Source organism: Orycteropus afer, unplaced genomic scaffold, assembly GCF_000298275.1.
Source record: "Orycteropus afer afer isolate SDZICR_OR568_19922 unplaced genomic scaffold, OryAfe1.0 scaffold00010, whole genome shotgun sequence".
Lineage (NCBI taxonomy): Eukaryota > Metazoa > Chordata > Mammalia > Tubulidentata > Orycteropodidae > Orycteropus > Orycteropus afer.
This window is the reverse complement of record NW_006921597.1, coordinates 9,646,019-9,669,149: the sequence shown is the minus strand read 5'-3', so window position 1 is coordinate 9,669,149 and position 23,131 is coordinate 9,646,019. Positions and strand designations below refer to the sequence as shown.

Below are 23,131 nucleotides of genomic sequence, written 5' to 3'. Positions count from 1 at the left end.
GGCCACCCACTGCTGCTGGACATGTGCAATGACAGAGAATGTATTAGTTTCCAAGACAGCACCATACAAGTCACTAAAAATATGAAGTCAGGCAATGTGAATATGGCAGAAAGAATACTGCATTTGAGTCCTGTGCTCCTCTCCTGCAAGATGGCTAAGTGAACTTACACAAATGACTCTTCTGTCCTCACCTTCATCTTTGGAAATCACTTGATCATGAAAGCTTAATTCATTTCTTTTGTAAGTTCAAGATTTCTTAAGGTTGCTCAATGCCCAGCAATTACTTGATGTTGTGTCATGTTGACATTGAGGGTGTCAAAATACTAGCTGTGCTCATCACCATAGTTAGAAGATGTCTTAGAAGAAAGAAGTCATCAAATCCAAAGATGCACACAGCACAAGAATCTCTGATTTCTTTAACCAAAATACGCAGAAAGTATCATCTCCATTCTTAGGATGCTTATAGTACTCATCAAATAGTACATGGTAATTGTAGAAACAATAGAAAATAGAGAAAATTTTTAAAAAAATTCACAAGAATGTCTACCATCTAGAAATAAAACATGGTCACATTTTGATGTGTAACTGTCCCATGGTCACCTTTTGATGTGTAACTGTCCAGACCTTTTATTATGCAATTATATGCATTTATATTTTTTTGTGTAAATACCTATTAAAACTTGATTTTTCCTCTCAACAATATTGTAAATGCCTTGCTGCGCTCATATTTAATCATATATTTAATGGGGCAATCTACTTCCATAGTGATACTGCCTCAGAAACCCAAGGAGGGGGTCGCTATGAGTTGGGTTTGACTCGATGGCACACAGCAACAACAACAACATGTATTTTATTGTATAACTAGATCATAATTTGCATATTCAGTTATCTTTTGTTGGAAATGTAGATTTGTTTCCTCTTTTTCATTGCCCTAAAACTCTGGTGGTACAGTGGGTAAGGCATTTGGCTGCTAACCAGAAGGTCAGCCGTTCAAACCCACCAGCTGCTCCATGGGAGGAAGATGAGACAATCTACTTCTATAAAGATTTAACAGCCTTGGAAACCTTACTGGGATTGGTATAAGTTGGAATCAACTCCATGGCAGTGGTTTTGTTTTTTTGTTCTAAAACCTATATAGCAGATGTTACTGGGGCATTCTTTTGCTCTGGCTTCACTTCTCCTTGGTTGATTGTCACTTTGCTCAAGCTCATACTTCTAAGGCCACGCCTCTCATTTTCTCCAAGTGTTCTTTGTCTAATACTGTGGATAAAATAGAGGTTACTAGGTGTAAACTTCATTAACATCCTTTGCTTTTGCTTCAGAATTTATTGTTATCTTCATCTATCACTGTTTCTTTCCCCATATTGTTAAGAAGAAGACATTATCTTTGCCCTCTTTCTGAAGATATCCTCTCACCTTTGTTTTTGATTCCATAGTACTCCATCAGTTATTCCTAATCTTACCCTTCTATGTTCCCTGACGTCCCAAAGAATGGCCTGCCCACTAGATTTAGGAGGTACATGGTAAAAGTATTAAATATGAAGATTCCTCTACTCTGTTCTATATTTGATAGAACAGAGATTCTGAAACTTGTATTAAAATAGCTTAGATTTTTTTTTTTTAAAAAAAGGACTAAGACTATGTACTACATACAGAGCTCTGGTAGCATAGTGCCAAGGCATTTGATTGCTAACCAGAAGCGTGGTGGTTCAAACCCACCAGCCACTCCTTGGAAGGAAGATTGGGCAATCTACTTCTGTAGAGATACTGCCTCGGAAATCCAAGGAGGGGTCACTATGAGTCAGATCTGACTCGACAGCAGCAAGTTTGGTTTTTTGGTTTTCATAAAGTGAAAAGGCATTCTCTTTTCAATTCATCTTTAACCCTTCTGTTTATCTAAGGAGAGAATCTCATTTGGTGCCAGCATTTCTCAAAACATTTACAAATGTTTCTGTGTTAACAAAGGCAATGATCTAGAATTTAAGGAATTAAAGAAGGTTCAGACTTTGGCAAAAAATATATTCATTGTATTTATTATTCATTTTCTTCTATAACTTATTTAAATTATAAAACATTTCAAACAGAAAAGTACAAATAATAATATCACACACATAGCCTGCTTCCATATTCCATAATACTTATGTTTTACCATATTTGTTTAAGACTTTATCAGCATAGTTCAACCAGAGAAGCTGGAAACAGAACAACTAGGATGGAGATGTATTTATGTATGTATGTATATGTTGTTGTTGTTATGTGCCGTCGAGTCGGCCCCGACTCATAGCGACCCCTCCTTGGGTTTCCGAGGCAGTATCACTATGCAAGTAGATTGCCCAGCCTTCCTTCAAGTATGTATATGTACACACACATAAATCATATATTTATCTTTCTATATAATTATGTATATAATTGATGCATGATTTTTATGGGGATTTGCCCATATATAACTATTGGAGCTGATTCATCAGTCTCAATCTGATGCTGGATCTTGGAGTGTGCAGGCCAGGTAGTTGGAAAGGGAACATATAAGCTGGAGCTCATCAGAATTGACTGGAATCTGGGTCAGTTCTCAGAGCCTTCAACCTTGAAGAAGCAGTTGTTTTTCATCAGGAAACTGAACATACACCTGGCCAAGGACTCAGAGAAGCTGCAGGAGAATCTCGGAGAGAGTAGAGCAGTTACTTTGCCACTCCAGTGAGCTGAGCCAGCAAATAAATGACAATGTATGCAAGGTGCTAAGCGTCTGCCCCAACCTTCCTGGCATAAAAAACAAACAAAAAAAGCTGTTACTTCACTTTTGCCCCCCAGATCTTGCCCACTTTAAAAACATACTAGCCAACACTTGACTTTGTAACATTGTGTTTATTTTTATAGTTCCATCTGGTGAGTGATATCTTCATTGATATAAAATTTTATTTCTCCATAAATTTACTTCAGTTATAAACTTTGAATTGATTTAACAGAAGACTTAATTAAATAGCAGGCAATAAAAAGGATTCATAAAACTCTTGAAAGGGCTATTCAGATGACTGAACTTTGGGGAAAGCTGAGCTAGAACCCTAAAAGTATGTTCTTTACTTGCCTGATTGTGATTGAGCTATTTCTTTTGGCTAAAAACTCCTCCCCCTAATTTTTGTTTTAATTAAACTTTTAGCAGTCTTCCACTGCCTTGCTCAAGTATCACATTCTCCACAATTCCTCTTGTTGGAATTCACATCTGTTTTCTTTTTCCTTCCACAAACTTAACTTCCACTATGGCCAGTGTAGCATTTTTACAATCTGCTTTGTATTTATAGCTTTGGATATATTTGTTGCCCTCACTTGGGTATAAGTATCTTGAAGGAGAAGACTGTTTCTTATCCATCTTTGTTATCATCTGAGGCTTATAATACAATGTGTCATGAAATGTTGGTACTCACTAAAATTTTTTAAAAATTAAAATGAATTGAAATCTTAGAAGGAATGGTGAAGGTTAGATGTTGGTATTTCCATTTTATGAGAGAAAAAAAGAAAGAGAAAGAAATGGAGGGTAATAATTTGTCCAAAGGCTTAATCCGTGGTTTGAATGAAGACTAAGTCCCAGAATTACTTGAAATTAATTGAAATATTATCATTTTTGCAACACCACTCTTCAAGGAATTAGTTACTATATATATAAGTGGCTTTTATGTACACAGTGGTATGTTGGGTTCCTGGGAGGAATAGAGAAATATAAGGTTTCCGTACTTGAGGAGATGACACATTGTTTGAGAATTAGAATATAATATCCACACAGTTAAATAATGATACAAAGCAGCATTTCCCCAGTAAATTACACTGCCCGCAAATACTTTGGAAATTCAAGAAAGGGAGAGATCAGTGTGGTCTAGAACTATTGATTAAAGTATTCAGAAAGAGGGTTGGGTTTCAACTGTTTAGGGAAAAATGGGAAGGTCATGGTAATTAGAAAAACTTAAAATTGGAAAAAGTATAGAAGAAGGAATTGTTATAAAATGTCTCCTGGACCAGCAGTGTTGGCTTCAGCGGGGATCTTAGAAATACAGAATCGCAGGTCTCTCCCTAGTCTTAGAATCACACTCTGTACATTATAGTTCAGGAAACACTGAAACACTGATGTATCCTGTTTGTATAGTGCTTTGCTATTTACTGTTGGCTATAGGAACCTTCCATTTGACCATCAGACCAGCTCTGTGTGCTAGATAGGTTAAGAGGTACTAGTAGGGTCCTCTAGGACAGTCCTACTGGGAGAAAACATGGAATTTAAAGAAGCTTCGATTTGCCCAACATTAGCTAGAGCTGAGATTCAGACTCAGGATACAGATTCCATATGCTTTCCACACCAGTAAATTGCCTCCTTGACAAATGAATAAGTCATGCCTGTGGGAATGAATAGGCTTGAGAGCAGAAAGCTTAAGTTGCAATTTAGTTAGCAATTGGACTATGTAGTGCCGGAGCTAGAACCCTAGGACATTTGCAACTTATCCATTAATATCTTTTCATCAGAAGAGTTTCATGAGGAATGTCTCATGGAGATGGATCTGGTGATGGTGTGTGGATGGGCTGGAATGGGGAAGAGACTGGCCTAAGAGGCATAACTTATTCAGGGTTTGTGAGGCGTTTGTGAGTGTATCCCAAATTTTAAACACAAAAATAGGTAATATCCATAAGTTACCCAACAAATACCCATCAAATGCCCACTTTGTACTGGGTACTAGACATGTAGTCCTTGTGTTCATGATTATGGTCTTGTGCATGTAGTACTTTGGACTGAGTCAATTAGATAACTGAGCACTAAATGCATAAGAAACTAATAATGTAATGACAACAATGGCATCATCTTTGTCCTCTGAAAAAAACTCTAGCCCCAAAGTTAGGTGGCTTCCATTCTCCTGCTATTAATGGTATACGTAACCTTGATCAAATTCATTTAATTGCTCTGTGTCTCATTTTTTCTGTTTACAAAGTAAACATCATATTTGCTGTGACTTCACAGCCTAGATACTGTGATGAGATAATTTATGGGAGACATTCTTGGTTTCCTGAGAAGTATTATAAAAGCTTATAATGGTGTTAAGATAAAATTACTTTTAAAACTTTCACTTTTGGAAATTTTGTATCTTAATTCTCTTGTAGATTTTAGTCATTTTCCTAATTATAATTACATTGACAGGGGGAAAAAAAATCCAGCCATCTGTGGCACTTGTTCTCCTTCCCTGGGGGTAGAGCTCGAGAAGGTAATGATTTATTTGAGATGTTGTTAGCCCTACTCCAGAGGAGAATGGATGGTGGTTTCTTATTGTGGCTTTAAGGCCCATCTGCTGATGGGTGTGATTTCATTAGACAAAAAGATGTGGCTGAGCGTGTTCATGGTAGTTGTAGAGTAATGGTAGAGAGAAGAATGAGAGGATTTTTATACCCACTGGGGAAAAGGAGCAGGATGTGAGCTATGTGATATTGTCACAAAGATGGCAAATAGAGGAAAACCACCCTAATGTTTCATGTGTAGATGTCGACTATCTGTGCCTTCATATGACCATATTGTTGTTGTTGGGTGCCACTGAGTCAGTTTGGACCCATGTGTACTCCACATGACAGCGTACAACTGCCCCAAAGGATTTTCTTTCCTGTAATCTTTTTTTTTTTTTTTGCTGCAATGTAATCTTTAAGGAAGCAGATCACCATGTCTTTCTCCTGCAGAGCTGCTGGGTGGGCTCATACTACCAACCTTTTTGTTAGCAGCCGAGTGCTTAACTGTTTGCTACCAGGGCTCCTTTTGTATGACCATGTGGCCTGTATAAAATGTGTTGTTGTGGTGAGGTGTTGTCAAGTCAGTTCTGACTCATAGCGACCCTGTGTACAACACAATGAAACATTGCCTGGTCCTGCACCATCCTCACAATTGTTGCCATGCTTGAGCCCATTGTCACAGCCACTGTGTTAACCCATCTCATCGAGGGGCTTTCCCTTTCTCACTAACCCTCTACTTTACCAAGCACGATATCCTTCTCTGGGGACTGATCCCTCCTGATAACATGACCAAAGCACGAGAGGAGACATCTGGCCATGCTTGCTTCTAAGGGGCATTCCAGTTGTACTTCCTCCAACTCAGACTTGTTCATTCTTCTGGCAGTCCATTGTATATTCAGTATTCTTTGCCAACATCGTAAGTAAAATGCATCAGTTCTTCTGTGATTTTCCTTATTCATTGCCCAGCTCTCATATGCATATGAGGCTATTGAAAGTACCATGGCTTGGGTCAGGCACACCTTAGTCTTCAGAGTGACGACATCTTTGCTCTTTAACTCTTTAAAGAGGTCTTTAAATGTGGCTATGGTTAAAGAGGGAAGAAAAAAACAAAAAAAAAAACAAATTCACTGCCATCAAGTCATTTCTGACTCAGCACCCCCATTGGGTTTCCAAGGTTATAAAACTTTATGGAAGTAGATTGCCCCATCTTCCTTGCATGGAGTGGCTGGTGGGTTTGAACCACTGAACTTCCAGTTAGCAGTCAAGTGCCTTATCCACTACACCACCAGAACTCCTTAAAGGTGAGGTTAAAGAGGACTGAACATTAGTCCTTATTGTAGAGTTTAGGCACTGCCTCTCGTCTGTAACCTCTCATGGTGTATAAAGTTCCTCTCCATGAAATGGTGTTAGTGCCCCCTTCACAGCATTTACCACACAGTATCAGAACTGCCTGCCTACTTTGTCTCCCTTAGTGGTTAGTAAAGCTGACCCATGACCATGGGTGTCAGGAAAGGCAAAAAGGCTGTGCCTTTTTATTGAGGCTGACATTGCATAGAAGAGATGTATGTTCTTGATCTTTCTGGTGACATAAAGCTGGGACCCCATGCATTCAGGACACAGATTTAGTTGAGGACCTTGGGTATTTGTGTGTGTGGGTGGGGTGGGTGAGGGACACATTGTGGGGAGCTGGTGGAAGAGAGCAGGAATGATTGGTTAATACTGGTTAACTAGGTTATAGTGTTCCCCACATTATAAATATAAATATAAATATAAATATAAATATAAATATATATCAGTACTACCTCCTTGTTTTTGAACCACTTTTCTCCAGAGAACAGCTTTTACTGAGAATGGTGGCCTCCACATGAAATCTGCCTCAGGTTACAACACCCTTGAGAGCCTTTCCTCTTTTACCTAGCTCTGTTACTTACCCTACACCAAACAAGGTTAAAAAAATGATGCATAGTTCACACTGTATAAGTGTTTCGTAATATGATCACTCTGGCCATTTATTGGTTCATTTGTTGAGTGTGTGATGTCATACATCAAGGCCTTAAGTTATTTGCTTTGGGAGTCCAAAGGGGAATCCGATGTAGATCCTGTCCTCAAGGAGAGTATATTCCAATAGGAAAAATAAGCCAATACATACATAATAATGCAGTGAAGAGAGTGATAAGCACTCCAAGAAAGTTCTGGGTGGAATAAGCACAAGCAGGAGAGGACTTTCTGAGAGGTTGGAGAGAAAGGCAAGACAGTAGGGAAGGCTTCATGGAGGAGGGTGGCATCTGAGCTGCAATTTAGAGAATGGGAAAGATTCATACATTCACAGCAGGAGAAAGTGCTTTCCAGGTGAAGTGTATGGTATGAACAAAAGCCAAAAAGAGCTCATTGAGAGAGAAGATATGACTGATTCATTGCCTGGATTGAAAACTGTATATTCATGTGTTTTGAGCCATTTTCTGAGTTCCCTTGCCCCAATCGTATCTATATACCCATCAATTAAATTGCAGATTGTAATGGGGTGGGGGAGGGGCAGTTACTAAAGGAGGTGAAAGTGCTCTAGTAATTATGTTGTCATTAGTAGCCATAGAGTCAGTTGCGGCTCATAGCAACCCCAAGCACAACAGAAGGAAACACTGCCCAGTCCTTCCTCACAGTTGTTGCTTTGTTTGAGCCCATTGTTGCAGCATCTGTGCCAATCCATCTCATTGAGGGTTTTCCTTGATGCTCTACTTTACCAGGCATCATGCCCTTCTCCACAGACTGGTCCCACCTGATAACATGTCCAAAGTACAAGAGGTGAAGTCTTGCCATCTTGGCTTCTAAGGAATATTCTGGCTGTACTTTTTCCAAGACAGATTGATTAGTTCTTTTGGCAGTCCATGATGTATTCAATATTCTTTGCCAACACTATAGTTCAAAGACATCAGGTTTTTTTCAGTCTTCCTTAATCATTATCCAGTTTCTGCATGCATATGTGGCTATTGAAAATAGCGTGGCTTGGGTAAGGCACACTTTAGTCTTTAAATGGACACATTAGTTCTTTAATGTTTTAAAGAGATCTTTTGCAGCATATTTGCTTGGTGCAAAACATCATTTGATTTCTTGACTATTGCTTCTATGGGCATTGATTGCAGATCCAAGTAAAATGAAATCCTTGACAACTTCAATCTTTCCCCCATTTATCATGATGTTGTTTATTGGTCCAGTTGTGAGGATATTTGTTTTCTTTATATTGTGGTATAATCCATACTGAAGGCTGTAGTCTTTGGTCTTCATCACTAAGTACTTCAAATCTTTTCCCTTTCAGTAGGCAAGGCTATGAGTCGGGGCCGACTCGACGGCACATAACAACAACAACAACAACAGGCAAGGTTGTGTCATCTGCATATTGCAGGTTATTAATGAGTTTTCCTCTACCCTGATGCTGTGTGCTTCATATTGTACAACTTCTTAGATTATTTGCTCAGCAGACACATTGAATAAGTATGGTGAAAGAATATAGCCCTGACACATGCCTTTCCTGATTATAGCCATGCAGTATCCCCTTTGTCTATTCAAACAACTGCCTCTTAGCTTCTAAATAGGTTCACAAGCATAAGTGTTGTAGAATTTCCATTCTTCCCAATGTTATCCATAATTTGACACAGTCAACTGCCTTTGCATAGTCAATAAAACATAGGTAAACATCTTTCTAGTATTTTGTGTTTTCAGCCAAGACCCATCTGACATCAGCAATGATACACCTTGTTCCATGTCCTTTCTGAATCTGGCTTGAATTTCTGTCAGTTCCCTGTCCATGTGCTACTGCAACTCTCCCCATCCCCTGCCCCTTAACTCTTTGTTGTGATTTGGGTGAAGTTTAGAGAGCAGATTGGTTTTCCATTCTACAGTTCATACACGTTTTGTTCTGTGACATTGATTGCAGTCCCCACAGTGTAACAGCACTCTTCCCACTTCCTCCCTGTGGTTACCATTTCCCTTTGTCCTTCTTTCCTATCCCTTCCTGCCTTCTGATCTTTTTTTAATTATCTTCAGCATAATTTTATTTGCATGTGATAGTAATCCTTTTGTTCAGTGATTTCCACATTGCAGTTGATCACCTTTGGAATAAACTCTTCCAATTGATTGGCACAAGCTGTCTTCCAGATTTCTTGGCATAGGTGAGTGAGCCCTCCCCACATTTCATCCATTTGTGGAAGCATCTTAGTTGATATTCCATCAATTTTTAGAGCCTTGTTTTTCACTAATGCCTTCAGTTCGGCTTGGACTTCTTCCTTCAGTACCATTGGTTCTTGATCATAGCTACTCCTTTAATGGTTGAACATCAACCAATTTTTTTTAAATGATTGATACTCCTGCCATCTTCTTTTGATGCAGCCTGTGTAATTCAATATTTTGCACATAGAATCCTTCAGTATTACAACTCCAGGCTTGAATTTTTTCTTCAGTTTTCTTTCAGCATGAGAAATGCTAAGTGTGTTCTTTCTTTTTGGTTTTCTAAGTCCAGGTCTTTGCACATTTCATTATAATACTGTAAAGCATTTGTCTTCTTGAACTACCCTTTGAAATCTTATGTTCAGCTCTGTTTCATCATCATTTCTTCCTTTCACTTTAGTTACTTTGCATTCAAGAGTAAGTTTCAGAGTCTCTTCTGGTATCTGTTTTGGTCTTTTCTTTCTAATGACTTTTTGCTTTCTTCATTTATTATGTGCTTGATGTCATCCCACAACTTGTCTGGTCTTTGGTCATTAGTATTCAATGCATGAAATCTATTCTAGAGATGCTCTTTAAATTAAGGTAGGATATACTCAAGGTCATACTTTGACTCTCATGGACTTGTTTAAATTTTCTTCAGCTTCAACTTGAACTTGCATATGAGCAATTGATGGTCTGTTCCATAGTCACCTTTTGACCTTCTTCTGACTGATGGTGTTGAGTTGCTCCATTGTCTCTTTACACAGATGTAGTCGATTTGATTCCTGTATATTCCATCTGGTGAGGTCCACATCTATAGTTGCCATTTAAGTTGTTGAAAAAGAGTTTTTGCAGTGAATAAGTCATTGGCCTTGCACAATTCCATCATGTGATCTCTCAGTTTTGTTTCAATCACCAAGACCATATTTTCTAATTCCTAATCCTCCTTTTTTGTTTCCAACATTCACAGTCCAGTTACTGGTAATTATCAATGCATCTTGATCACATATTTAATCAATTTCAGTCTGCAAAAGCTGGTAAAAATCTTCAGTTTCTTAACCTTTGATATGAGTGGTTGGTGCATAAATTTGAATAATAGTCATATTAACTGGTCTTTCTTGTAGACATATGGATGTTGTCCTATCACTGACAGAACTGTGTTTCAGGATAGATCTTGAAATCTTCTTTTTGACGATGAATGTGATGCCATTCCTCTTCAATTAGTCATTCCTGGCATAGTAGGCCATATATGTGATTATATGATTCAAAAGGGCCAATACCAGTCCATTTCAGCTCACTGGTACCTAGGATATCAATCTTGATGTATTCCATTTCATTTTGGACAAATTCCAATTTCCCTACATTCATGCTTTGTACATTCAATGTTCCAATTATTAAATGTTTGCAACTATTTTTTCTCATTTTAAGTGGTGCCATATCAGCAAATGAAGGTCCCAAAAGCTTTACTACTTCCACGTCATTAAGGTTAACTCTATGTTGAGGAGGCTGCTCTTCTCCAGTTGTATTTTGAGTGCCTTCCAACTTGATGGGCTCATATTCTGGTACTAAATCACACAGTGGTCTGCTACTATCCAGTGTTTTCAGAAGTAGATTGCAAGATCCTTCTTCCCAGTCTGTCTTAGTCTGGAAGCTCCCTTTACTGAAACCTGTCCACCATGGGTGACCCTGCTGGTATTTGAAATACTGGTGGCATAGCATCCATCATCATAGTAACATGCAAGTCACCGCAGTATGACAAACTGACAGATGAGTGGCGCTTTGTAATTATGTTGTTGTTGTTGTTATGTGCCGTCAAGTCAAACCTTTATAGCGACTGCTAAATGTGTCATCTGTCTGTTCTTGTAATTATTAAGGTATTTATTTTTATAAGGTGATCCTATTCCCAAACTTCTTTAATAGTATACAAATAGGGGCCAAGAAGCAATATAAATCTAGGATCATGTTTTCCTTTGCCTTTTATGACAAATCCACTGCACTTATGGACCTATGGCAGCTTTGTACATCTCCAGAGAGCCCCCAAGTCATGTTCAAAATAGATTGGAGATACCTTCAAAATAGATTGGGGCTACCTTATATCCTCTCAGCCTTATTAAAAGTGGAAAAGCCACTATATCCTGGGTTTTACATTAGCTTTTGTATGGCAGACACAATGTTAATGACTTCTTATCATCTACTGGTGTAATTTTATCATCTACTGGTGATAAGTCACTGTTGTCAGAATAGACTCCACAGCAATGGGTTTAGTATGTCATTGGGATTTTTTTTTTTGGGGGGGTGTCTTTACCTTATCTACTTAACAACTGAATATACCCTACAAAATAGAGTGGAAGGAACCTCTGGATGTGAGTCTTCTGTGACTGGAGATACAGGCTGTTGTTAAGTTCTTCCACCTTTCTCTGCCTCAGTTGACTCAACCATACAGTGGAGGTGTTACATAAGCTGTAGAGAAATCATGTACATTTATATTTTTTGAATACTTACTTTATTTAAAGGTATTTTAAAACATTAATATCTCAGTAATTATAAGTTTCTTTAAATAAGATTTTCTCACTCTAAAGCAACCTTGTTGTTGTTGTTGTTGGGAGCTCTGGTAGCATAGTGGTTAAGGCACTTGACTACTAACCAGACGGCTGGCGGTTCAAACCCACTAGCCACTCCTCGGAAGGAAGGTTGGGCATTCCTACTTCCGTAGTGATACTGCTTCGGAAACCCAAGGAGGGGTCGCTATGAGTCAGGTCTGACTCGACGGCACATAACAACAACAACAACAACAAAGCAACCTTTGTGTTTCCTTAATAAATTTTCAACTTGAAGTAATCATCCAACAAGAGCTAATATATATGGAAATCCATAACATAAAAAGGTGCATAGGGCCTGACAGCTTATAAGCCCAATTATGAATAACTACAAAAGCCCAGAACAGTCAGTGACAGTTGACATATGTGCTCAATAAATATTTCTTGAATGAATGAGTGAAATATTGTTTTTCATGGGTGGGTAACTCTGGTTAAATTAAACAATTATTAAAATACAGATAAGAAGCTGTGGTAGCATAGTGCCTAAGGCACTTGACTGCTAACCAGAAGACTGGCGGTTCAAACCCACCAGCCACTCCTCAGGAGGAAGGTTGGGCAATCTACTTCCATAGTGATACTGCCTCAGAAACCCAAGGAGGGGTCACTATGACTTGGGGCCCACTCGATGGCACATAACAACAACAACAAAGTACAGCTAAAGATAATGAAGTGAATATCAACTTCTGGGACTTTGAAATTCTTGAAATCTTATTATGAGTTCTCTACCATATTTTAAAATGGTACTTAAGTACATATTATGGTTACCTGCTTTAATAAGGAGTTCTGTTTTTATATATATGTGAGTGAATATTTACTCTGTTTTCTGAGATACCTAACTGTGCCACAAATAGTTGTTGTTTTGATCATGAATCCAAAGCTGAGTTGCTTCTGGTGACTGCTTACCTGAATTGAAGGTATAGTGTGGAGGAAGAAATAATTGGAATTATAGTGTGGAGGAAGAAATAATTGGAATGTGAGTCTCTTAAATTAGAGCCAAAAGTGTGACATGCTGCATCTCACCATCCATGTGCAAGGGCCCCCGGTACCAAACAGATCTCAAATGAAAACCCTTTGAAAAAGTATCAAGTGCTTTGCAAGTGGAATTGCTGAAGGTTAGGCAATCTACTTCCATAGTGATACTGCCTCGGAAACCCAAGGAGGGGTCGCTATGAGTCTGGGCTGACTCGATGGCATGTAACAACAACAACAACATGCTAGCAGTAGATCATGAACTTGACTTTTAATACTTTTCTCCCTTTTCTGAATATTCTTATTTCTGAAGCTCATAAACACGTGGAAACAAGAAACTGATCGCTTATGATTTGTGAGCCGACTAAGTAAGTTTTCAACATATATAGTGAATGACAGCAGTGCTTGGTTTTGTTGTTTGCTTTTTCAGCTCTATGTGGCCACAGAGGCCATCCTCATTACACTGGTTGGGGCCACACCATCATACCACTGGGACCTAGCAGAGCTCCTGCCAAACCAGAGCCATGGCAACCAGTCAGCTGGTGAAGACCGAGCCTTTGGGGACTGGCTCTTGACAGCCAATGGCAGCGAGATCCATAAGCACGTGCATTTCAGTAGCAGCTTCACCTCCATTGCCTCAGAGGTAAGTAACATTGTTGTTGTTGTTATTTGCCGTCGAGTCGGCCCCGACTCATAGCGACCCCTCCTTGGGTTTCCGAGGCAGTATCACTGCGGAAGTAGGATTGCCCAACCTTCCTTCCGAGGAGTAACATTAGAAATGGTGAAAAATGAAATGAACAGCAAATTATTTTGATCACTAAATGGACGCTTTTCCTTGTCCAAGTTCAATGGTTGTGTTTCATTTTGTCGATTTAAATTTCAACCACATTTTCAAAAAAACTTTTCAGTAAATTTGAGAGTTAAAGGTTTTTGAATATCAAAAGAAAATATTCTATAAAAACACATTCTTTTCCCTTCTTACTGTAAATGGGAGAAGGGAAAGCATGAATCTTACCAAACTAGTTCCATGGAATAAGTTATAAACATCAGAAGAGTTGTGTTTTGACCATGAATTGATTTCAATTTATAGCAACCCTATATGACACAGTAGACCTGCTCAATAGAGTTTCCTAGGCTGAAATCTTTATGGGAGCAGATCTCCAGGTCTTCTTTCCTGTGGAACATCTGGTGGGTTTGAACTGCTGACCTTTCAGTTTGCAACTGAGTGCTTAACCATATGCCATCAGCCTAGTATCTTTTTAAAAAATTAATTAGAACTTTCACCTCTCTTATTACATGCACAAAAATTGAGACAGAAATATAGTAGCCCAAATTTCATGTGTAAGACCTATCCTAGACCACAAAGGGAAGCTTGAGGCTACAGTATAAACTATAGATGGTACCACCTGGTACAGCTAGGAAGCCCTATGTTCAGAGTGGCTTTGCTGGTCAAGGAGGGGGTTCTGGTAAAGGCCAGAGGTAAACACGCTGAGGGTAGACAGTCTGGTGAAGAGAAGCCAGACTGGGTGGGAGGGGCAGGGCTCATACTCAGCTGAAAAGCACCTGCACTGGTTGTTAAAATGTTGAAATACTTCTGTGACTTTTGTCCACTCATCCGGAGCTACTCATGTGCCCTCGGCCCCCCTGGCCTTGCTCCTGGATCCTGTGATCCAGCAAACACAGGGTTAATGCCTGGTACAGCAGGAGGCATCCAGGACTCTGTCCAGTTCTTAGTTCTGATTGTTGTGCCAGTCAGCTTTCCCAAAATCCCTTTGGCCACTTCCCTTCAGGGACACAGATGTTCTTGCCAGATGCTCTGCTTGCATTTCCAGTCCAGGCCTGGAAACTCCTTGCTTTGTGTGTGTGTGGGTGTGTGTACATATGTACAAGGCACCAGCCAGCCTTCCTTGTTGTTGAATATTTTCATGATCACCGTTTGGGTGGGGCATACTAAAAAAAGAAGAGACATGCCAAAGGCAGTCATTTGCTTGGCCTTTCCTTAGGAGTTCCCCATTTGGTTCTCCTGCAACACATGGAATATAGTAGAAATTCTCCATGCTCCACTCTAGGCCCTTCAAGGTCACAGCTTGGGCACAGGTATACTTTTCCAGCCCCATTCTGAATTCTCCCCTCCTCTCTCAAATGGACAGCAATATTTATTGTTTCCCAGGCATGCCCTGAGCTCTTGGCCTCAACCTCCAACACCATTACCCTGACTACTCACCCAGACTCTACCTGGTGAAACCCCACCTACCTTCTCAGGCTCACATTGAATATTACCTTCCCTGTGAGATCTTCCCCAATCCACTCTCCAGAAGTAAATATACTTTTACTTCTGCCTTTGTAATGTTTTATTTGTACTTATGTTACAGCCTGTTGTTTGTGGTTCAATGCTATTTTTTATAAGTCCTTTGCCTTAGGCTGTGTGACACATAGCATTAAGTATCACATCCTTTGAGGTTACAGACTATGTTTTGGTCATCTTTATATCTCTCTAAGGTCTAGTAGCAACAGCAACAATAACTTCCACCACCACCAAGGAGCCCTGGTGGTACAGTGATTAAGCACTCAGCTGCTAACAGAAATGTAGACAGTTTGAAGCCACCAGCTGTTGCACAGGAGAAAGATGTCAGTATGCTTCTGTAAAGATTATAGCTTTGGGAACCCTATGGGGGCAGTTCTACTCTGTCCCATAGGTTTGCTATGAGTTGGAATCAACTCAACAGCAACGGGTACCACCACCACCACCACCACCACTACTATTAACCTACTAAAATAGCAAATATTGCTAAATGCAGTATACCAAGTATTGTGTGATGTTGTACAGGACTTATCTTATTTAATTTTCAAAATAACTATGAGGTAGGCATTATTTCTCCCATTTTTCAGATGAAGAGATTGAGACTCCATGAGGTCTGAGTCAGCTAATAAGGGAAGACAGAATTTGAACACAAATATGTCTTAACTCAGAAGTCTGTGCTTTCTTAATTGTTGTACTTTTTAAGAACTGATCCAGTCCTAATTGCTATGCACATCTCTTAGGTTCTTGGTAACAGTAGCCAATGAATTTTTTTGGGGAATAACTTCAAACTGACAGAAACTTAAAGAATAGTATGAAGGATACTCATACAGCCTTTAGTTAAAGGTATTATTAATGTTTTGCTTCATTGGAATTTTCATTTGCATTGTATTTTTTCTAAGCTATTTGAAAGTTGCATATATCAATGTTCTTTTATGCCCAAATATTTCAGTGTGTTTCTCCTAAAAACTAAAGACATCCTCTTACATAATCACAGTTGTTACCAACTTCAAGAAATTTAACATTGATTTATCATAGTTTAATGTACTGTCCATACCCAGTTTTGTTACTTGACCCAATCATGTCCTTGATTGTGTTAGTTTTTCCCCTCTTGTATTGAATCCAGGCTGTTGTTTGTTGCCAGTGAGTCAGCCCTGACTCATGATGACCTTATGTATAACAGAACAAAATGTTGTGTAGTTCTGTGCCATTTCATGATCCTTGCTCCACAGCTCCACATGTTTGAGCCCTTGTTGTGGCTGTTGTGTCAATCCATCTCATGGGAGGTTCCCTTGGCCCCCTACTTTATCACACATGATGTCCTTTTCTAGTGGTTAGTCTTTCTTTATGACCTGTCCAAAGGAAGTGAGTTAAGTTTCCATTCTTTCTTCTAAGGAACTTTCTGGGAATCCGGTCTAAGATCACTTATTGTAGTATATGGTTGTTATGGCTCTTTAGACTTCTTTAGCTTTCAGTCTCTCTTGTCTTTTATGCCACTCATGTTTTTGAAGAATACAGATGTACATTTTAAAAATAAGAATGTTCTTCTTTTTGGATTTGTCTGATGAGCCCTTACTCAACTTATGCATTCCTGGTTAGAATACTGCGTAAGTAATATTGTGCCCTTCTCAGGGTGTGTCTACTGGAGATGAGCTATCAAAATTGACATCACCAACCAGGGACACAGTGTCATCTGCCCCTTATCGGTGATGTTACGGAAGTAGATTGCTAATCTTCCTTCCGAGGAGTGGCTAGTGGGTTTGAACTGCCAACCTCCTGGGTAGCAGTCAAATGCCTTAGGCACTACACCACCTTACCTCCTTTTTTTGTTTTTGTTTTTGTTTTTGTTTTCTCATCTTCTAGAGATGAGCTATCAAAATTGATATCACCAGCCAGGGACACAATGTCCATCTGCCCCCTTTGGTGATGCTAATTTTGATCATCCAGTCTAGTTATTGTCTGATTTCTCCCCTGAATAGTTACTAGTTTTTCATTTCATTTAATAAGCAATATATGGGGAATCACTTTAAGACTATACAAATCTACTGTTCCTCATCAGCACCCCATCAGCCTGAACAATCCAGACCATGAAGGTTGTAAAATGATTTAACTCCAGTACTTCCTCCACATTTACCAGTTACATTCTGCTTTTTAGTGTAAGCAGAAACTCTTTCAATCTGTCTGTATTTCTGTTTGTGTCCTCTGTGTGTGTGTGTGTCTATCTATCTATTTCTGTCTATCCATCTATCCATCCATCCATCCATCCATCCACCTACCTATCCCCCCACCCTCCCCACCCATCTGTCTGTCAGTCTATCTATTTGTCATGAGTATGTACTCATGGATTTCTATTCTTTTCAATCATTTGCAATTCATTACAGTCCTTAATTATTTTGGTGCTCAAATTATCCCCAGTTTACCTGTGGGAGCCTCTTCAAACTGGCTCCTGTGTCCTTTTTTTTCTGTAATTAAAATTTTTATTTTGAGATAATTGTGTATTTACATGCAGTTGTAAGAAATAATACAGAGAAATCCTGTGTATCTTCACTGTTTCTCCCAACGATAATATCTTGTAAAACCATGGTATGATACCACAACTGGGATTTTCACATTGGTACAGTAAAGACACTGAATATTCCCATCAGTACAAGGATCCCTCATGTTCCCTTTGATAGTCACCTCCACTATTGCTCCCCACTACCTTCTTAAACCCTGTTACCCATTAATCCATACATACAGTAATCTGTACTACAATTTTATCATTTCAAAAATTTTATAAAAATGGAATCATAGCATATGTCACCTCTTGGGATTGGCTTTTTCACTCACCATAATAATCTGCAGATTCATCCCCTTTATTGCACTTATCAGTAGTATGTTCTTTTTTATTGCCAAGAAGTAGTCCATGGTATGGAAGTTACCACAGGAAGTACCTGTTGAACCTGGTTGTTTATGAGTTTTGGCTATTATGACTAAAGGTGCTATAAACATTCATGTGCACATTTTTGTGTGGAGATTAGTCTTCGTGTGTCTGGGATAAATGCCCAGGAATACAATGATGGGTTATATGATAGTTGCATGTCTGATTTTTAAAGAAACTAACACATTATTTTCCGCAGTGACTATACCATTTTACATTCCCACCTGCAATGTTTGAGTGATCTAGTTTCTTCACACTTTGCCAGCATTTACTTTATTATTTTTTTACTATTGTTGAAAATAAACATAGCAAAACATAGACCAATTTAAAAATTTCTTTATTACATTCTTCAAACTATGCAGATTTTCTCACCCTCCTTTTCTTATCTGTTCCTGCCCATTGACATAAATTCATTTTCCCCTAAGCTTTCTAACCTTTCGAGTTATTGTTAACAATTTGACCTCATGTAATAATTTTTTTTTAAAGAGCACAAAAATCAAAATGGTTATTCTTTACTAGTTAAACTAGACTGTTATTTGGTTTAAAGAAGATTCAGGGAATATTTTTAGTTTATAGTTTTTGGTTTCTGGTTTAAAGTTTATCTCAGGGCAGTAGTTTCAGCATTCATCTAGCTTCAGTAGCTTCATAAAGTCTGGATTCCATGAGAATTGAAATTCTGTTCCACATTTCCCCGGATTCAATCAGGATTCTTCAGAAGAATCTTTGAGTATTTTTATTATTATTATTTTAATCATCTTGACAGGTGTGTAGGGATATCTCATTGTGGTTTTAATTTGCATTTCCTATTGGCTAATGATACTGAGCATTTTGTTTTGTTTTGTTTGCATGGGCTATTTGCCATTTGTACTTCCTCTTGGTGAAATGCCTCTTCATGTCCTTTGCTGATCTTTTAATTGGATTACTATTATTGAGTTTTTATAGTTCTTTATATATTTTGAGTATTAGCCCATCGTCAGAGATGTGGTTTGCAAATATTTACCCCCATTCTGCAGCTTATCTTTTCATCCATTTAACAGAATCTATCATAGAACAAAAGATTTTAGTTTTAATGAATTGCATCTATCATTTTTATTTTATTTTCACTTTTAAGGATTATGCTTTTTGTGTGAAGTCTAAGAACTCTTTGCCTAACCCTCAGCCCCAAAGATTTTCTCCTAAATGTTCTATAGTATTTCATTTTATGTTTTAGTCTGAGATCCAGTTTTGAGTTGATCTTTAATTAATTTCTTTTTCCTATTTTTCCAGCAACATTTGTGGAAAAGGCTATCCTTCCTCCATTGAATGGCTTTGGAATCTTTGTCAAAAATCATTTGGGTAAATCTATGTGGGCCTTATCTTTATGGAACATCTGGTGGGTTTGAACCACTGACCTACTGGTTAGCAACCAAATGTCCTATCCACTATAGCTCCTTTGTGTGGGTTTATTTCTGGATTTTCTGTTGTGATTCATTCATCTAGTGTCTATCCTTCTACTAATACCACACCATCTTGATTACTGAAGTTAATAATAGATTAATTCCTCCCACATTATTCTTCTTTTCAAAATTGTTTTAGCTATTTTAGTTTTTTTGCTTTCTGTATAAATTTTGGAATAATTTTGTCTATATCTACAAAAAAATCTTTTTAGGATTTTTGATAGGAGTTGTGTTAAACCTATATATCAATTTAGGGAGAATTGACATCTTTACTATGCTGAATCTTCTAGCATACGAACATGGTATGTATTATTTAGATTTTCTTTCTTTCATTAGCATTTTATATTCTTTACCATACAAGTTCCGTACATATTTTATTAGATTTACATCTATTTTTTATATTATTTGAGCAATTATAAATCGTATTTTATTATATTTAATTTCAGTGTTCACATGTTCTTTGCTAGTATATACAAATACAACTACTTTTTATGTGATTTCCTTGTATACTGTGACTTTGCTGTAAACCAAAAAAAAGCCAAATTCACTGCCCTTGAGTAGGCAACTCATAGCGACCCCTCCTTGGGTTTCCAAGGCAGTATCACTGTGGAAGTAGATTGCCCAGTCTTCCTTTTGAGGAATGGCTGGTGGGTTTGAACCACTAGCCTTCTGATTAGCAGTCAGATATCTTAGGCACTATGCCACCAGAGCTGTATTCACTTATTAATTCTAGGATTTTTTTTTTTTTTTTTTTGACGATTTATTGGGATTTTTCTAGGCAATCTTGTCAAAAATAGGGACAGTTTTATTTCTCCATTTGCCTTTTATTTCCTTGTGTTGCCCTACTGCTCTGGCTTGAGCTTCCAGCACTATGTGGAATAAAAGTAATAAGAGCTGGCATCTTTGCCCTGTTCCTGATCTTATAGGGAAAGCATTCAGTCTTTCACCATTAAGTGTAATGTTTGCTTTGGGTTTTTGTAGATGTCCCTTAGTTTTTATCATAGTTTGGGTGAAAACTATAAAACTCTTCAACAAATCCAACAAACTGCTAGATTATAATGAAAGTGAATGGGTGTCAAATTTTGTCAAATACTTAAATCACTTACTGTGATCTTAATCATTTACTATGATCATGTGATTTTTCTCCTTTACCTTCCAATTTGGGGGATTACACTGCTTGATTTTCAAACAATGAGTTTTGCATTTCTGGAACAAACCTTACTTGGTCATGGTATATAATTCTTTGTATACATTCTGCATTCTATTTGCTAATACTTTGTTAAGGATTTCTGCTTCTGTATTCATGAGGAATATTATTCTGTCATTTTCTTTTTAGTATTGTCTTTGTCTGGTTTTGGTATTAGGGAAATATTAGCTCTGGTGGTATAGTACCTAAGCCATTTGCTTGCCAGCCAGGAGGTTGGCAGTTCAAACCCTCCAGCACTCCATGGAAGGAAGACAGACAATCTACTTCTGTAAAGATTTACCGCCTCAGAAACCTAATAGGGTTCGCCGTGAGTTGGAATCAACTCTGTGGCACTGGTGTTTTGTTTTGTTTTGCTGTTGTTGTTTTTTTAAGATGAATTAGGAGTGTTCCCTCCTTTTTCTTTTCTAGTTGAGATGGTGTAGAATTGGTGTTAATTCTTTAAATGTTTGGTAGAATTCTCCAGTGAATTGGTCTGGACTGGGATATTTCTTTTTTGGATGAAAATTATAGCTTTGCTCACCAACAAATCCACTGCCAGATTATAAATGAAAATGAATCTCAGACCAAATTCTGGCACACATATAAAAAATTTTTTAGCTAAATATTTATCATCAAGGAAGTACAAAATAAACTGCCTTGCAGGCTTAGAAATCCTGGCTCTCTGGTCTTGCAGGTGTTTCCATCATTGCTTGCATGAAACCTCAGTTTCCCAGAGGCAGGGTACAGAGACTCCCAAGGCACCATCAGGCAGATAGAATCCTCCAGAATCCATGATTGGCTCAGGATGGTTGTTGTTGTTCTGTGCCGTCAAGTCGGACCCAACTCATAGCGGCCCCTCCTTGGGTTTCTGAGGCAGTATCACTATGGAAGTAGATTGCCCCATCTTCCTTCTGAGGAGTGGCTGGTGGGTTTGAACCACCAGCCTTCTGGTTAGCAGTCAAGTGCTTTAGGCACTAAGCTACCAGAGCTCCTGGCTCAGGACTAGGGAGAGGTTTTAGCCTAGAGAATTACCCCTGTGGGTAAAGAGTACAAACTATACTGGGTTGTCTCACAAGTTCATGGAAGGGTGCAGAGTGTCTCTAAAATATATTGAACTAATCCATGTATTTTGAGTACTTTTAATATTGCAAATGATAGCCCATTTCTGGTATTTCTCACTGCTAGTCAACAGGCCCCTATTTTAATTAAGAATAAGCAAAACACCCATTATTGCTAGAGACACTGATTACAGAAGCCCTTGGAATAGTTTCCAGCAGAGATGGGCTTTCTGAAGAGAAGGCCAGCTGACCACCCCCGGACAATGCAATCCTAATTAAAGTGCTTGTGGCACTATGATGAAAACTGGACCTAAGTAACATTTATGCACAATATCCCACTGTATGTGCTCAATAATTTAAAGTAAATTAGACATCATAGCAACACTATGCTTCAGCACAGCAGGCACTTCACAAATTTTAATAGAATTGAATTAAATTAATACTAATGAAAGCTATAATTATAGCTCTTTTAGATATTACCATAAGTAAACCCATTATTAACAAATGTTCACTGAGCAACTACGACTTGCCTGATGCTGGAAAAGACCTTGATAAAAGGAGGGAGAGTGCTTTTAGACTCTACACTCCAGGACCACAGGGAGTGTGGTGCCCTGCTCACCACAGCATTGTTTCTGCTGCTACATAGGGCTTACACTAAATGCTTGATGGGAAGATGAAGATGAAAGGGGAGGAAGGACCAAAGAGCTACTTCTTAAAGAGTCGGTAGATGCTGGAGAAATAAAATTAAACAGCTTCCCTGGCAAATGTGGGAAATCTTTATATCAGCTCTAAGAAGAGAAGGATGAAGGGCTAAGATGGCTCTCACCTTCCTTGCATGTGATAGCCTCATATTTCTCTTTTTACTATCTTAGCCTTCTGAAGGGAGCCCTGGTGGCATAGTGCCTAAGGCACTTGACTGCTAACCAGAAGGCTGGTGGTTCAAACCCACCAGCCACTCCTCGAAAGGAAGGTTGGGCAATCTACTTCTGTAGTGTGGCCACCTCAGAAACCCAAGGAGGGATCGCTAAGAGTCCAGTCCAACATAACATACACATAACAACAACAACATCCTTCTGAACTGTATCTGTGAGTAACTGCCTCTCTCTTCATCCTTTTTTACCCAAACATTTCAATGTGTTTTAACATGAGAGTTTACATAGCAAATTCTATTCCCATTAAACAGTTTCTTCACAAATTACTCAGTGATATTGATTGCGTTTTC

The 23,131-nt window shown here is 38.5% G+C and overlaps 1 protein-coding gene across 1 annotated transcript in view; it reads left to right on the top strand.

Moving 5' to 3' along the window:
- Positions 1–23,131, top strand: part of SLC22A15 (solute carrier family 22 member 15) — a 95,616-nt gene that overhangs the window by 7,160 nt on the left and 65,325 nt on the right. The window contains exon 2 of the mRNA XM_007948717.2: positions 13,441–13,653. Within this exon, the coding sequence (XP_007946908.1) occupies positions 13,441–13,653 (213 nt within the window). The remainder of the gene's footprint in view (positions 1–13,440; positions 13,654–23,131) is intronic.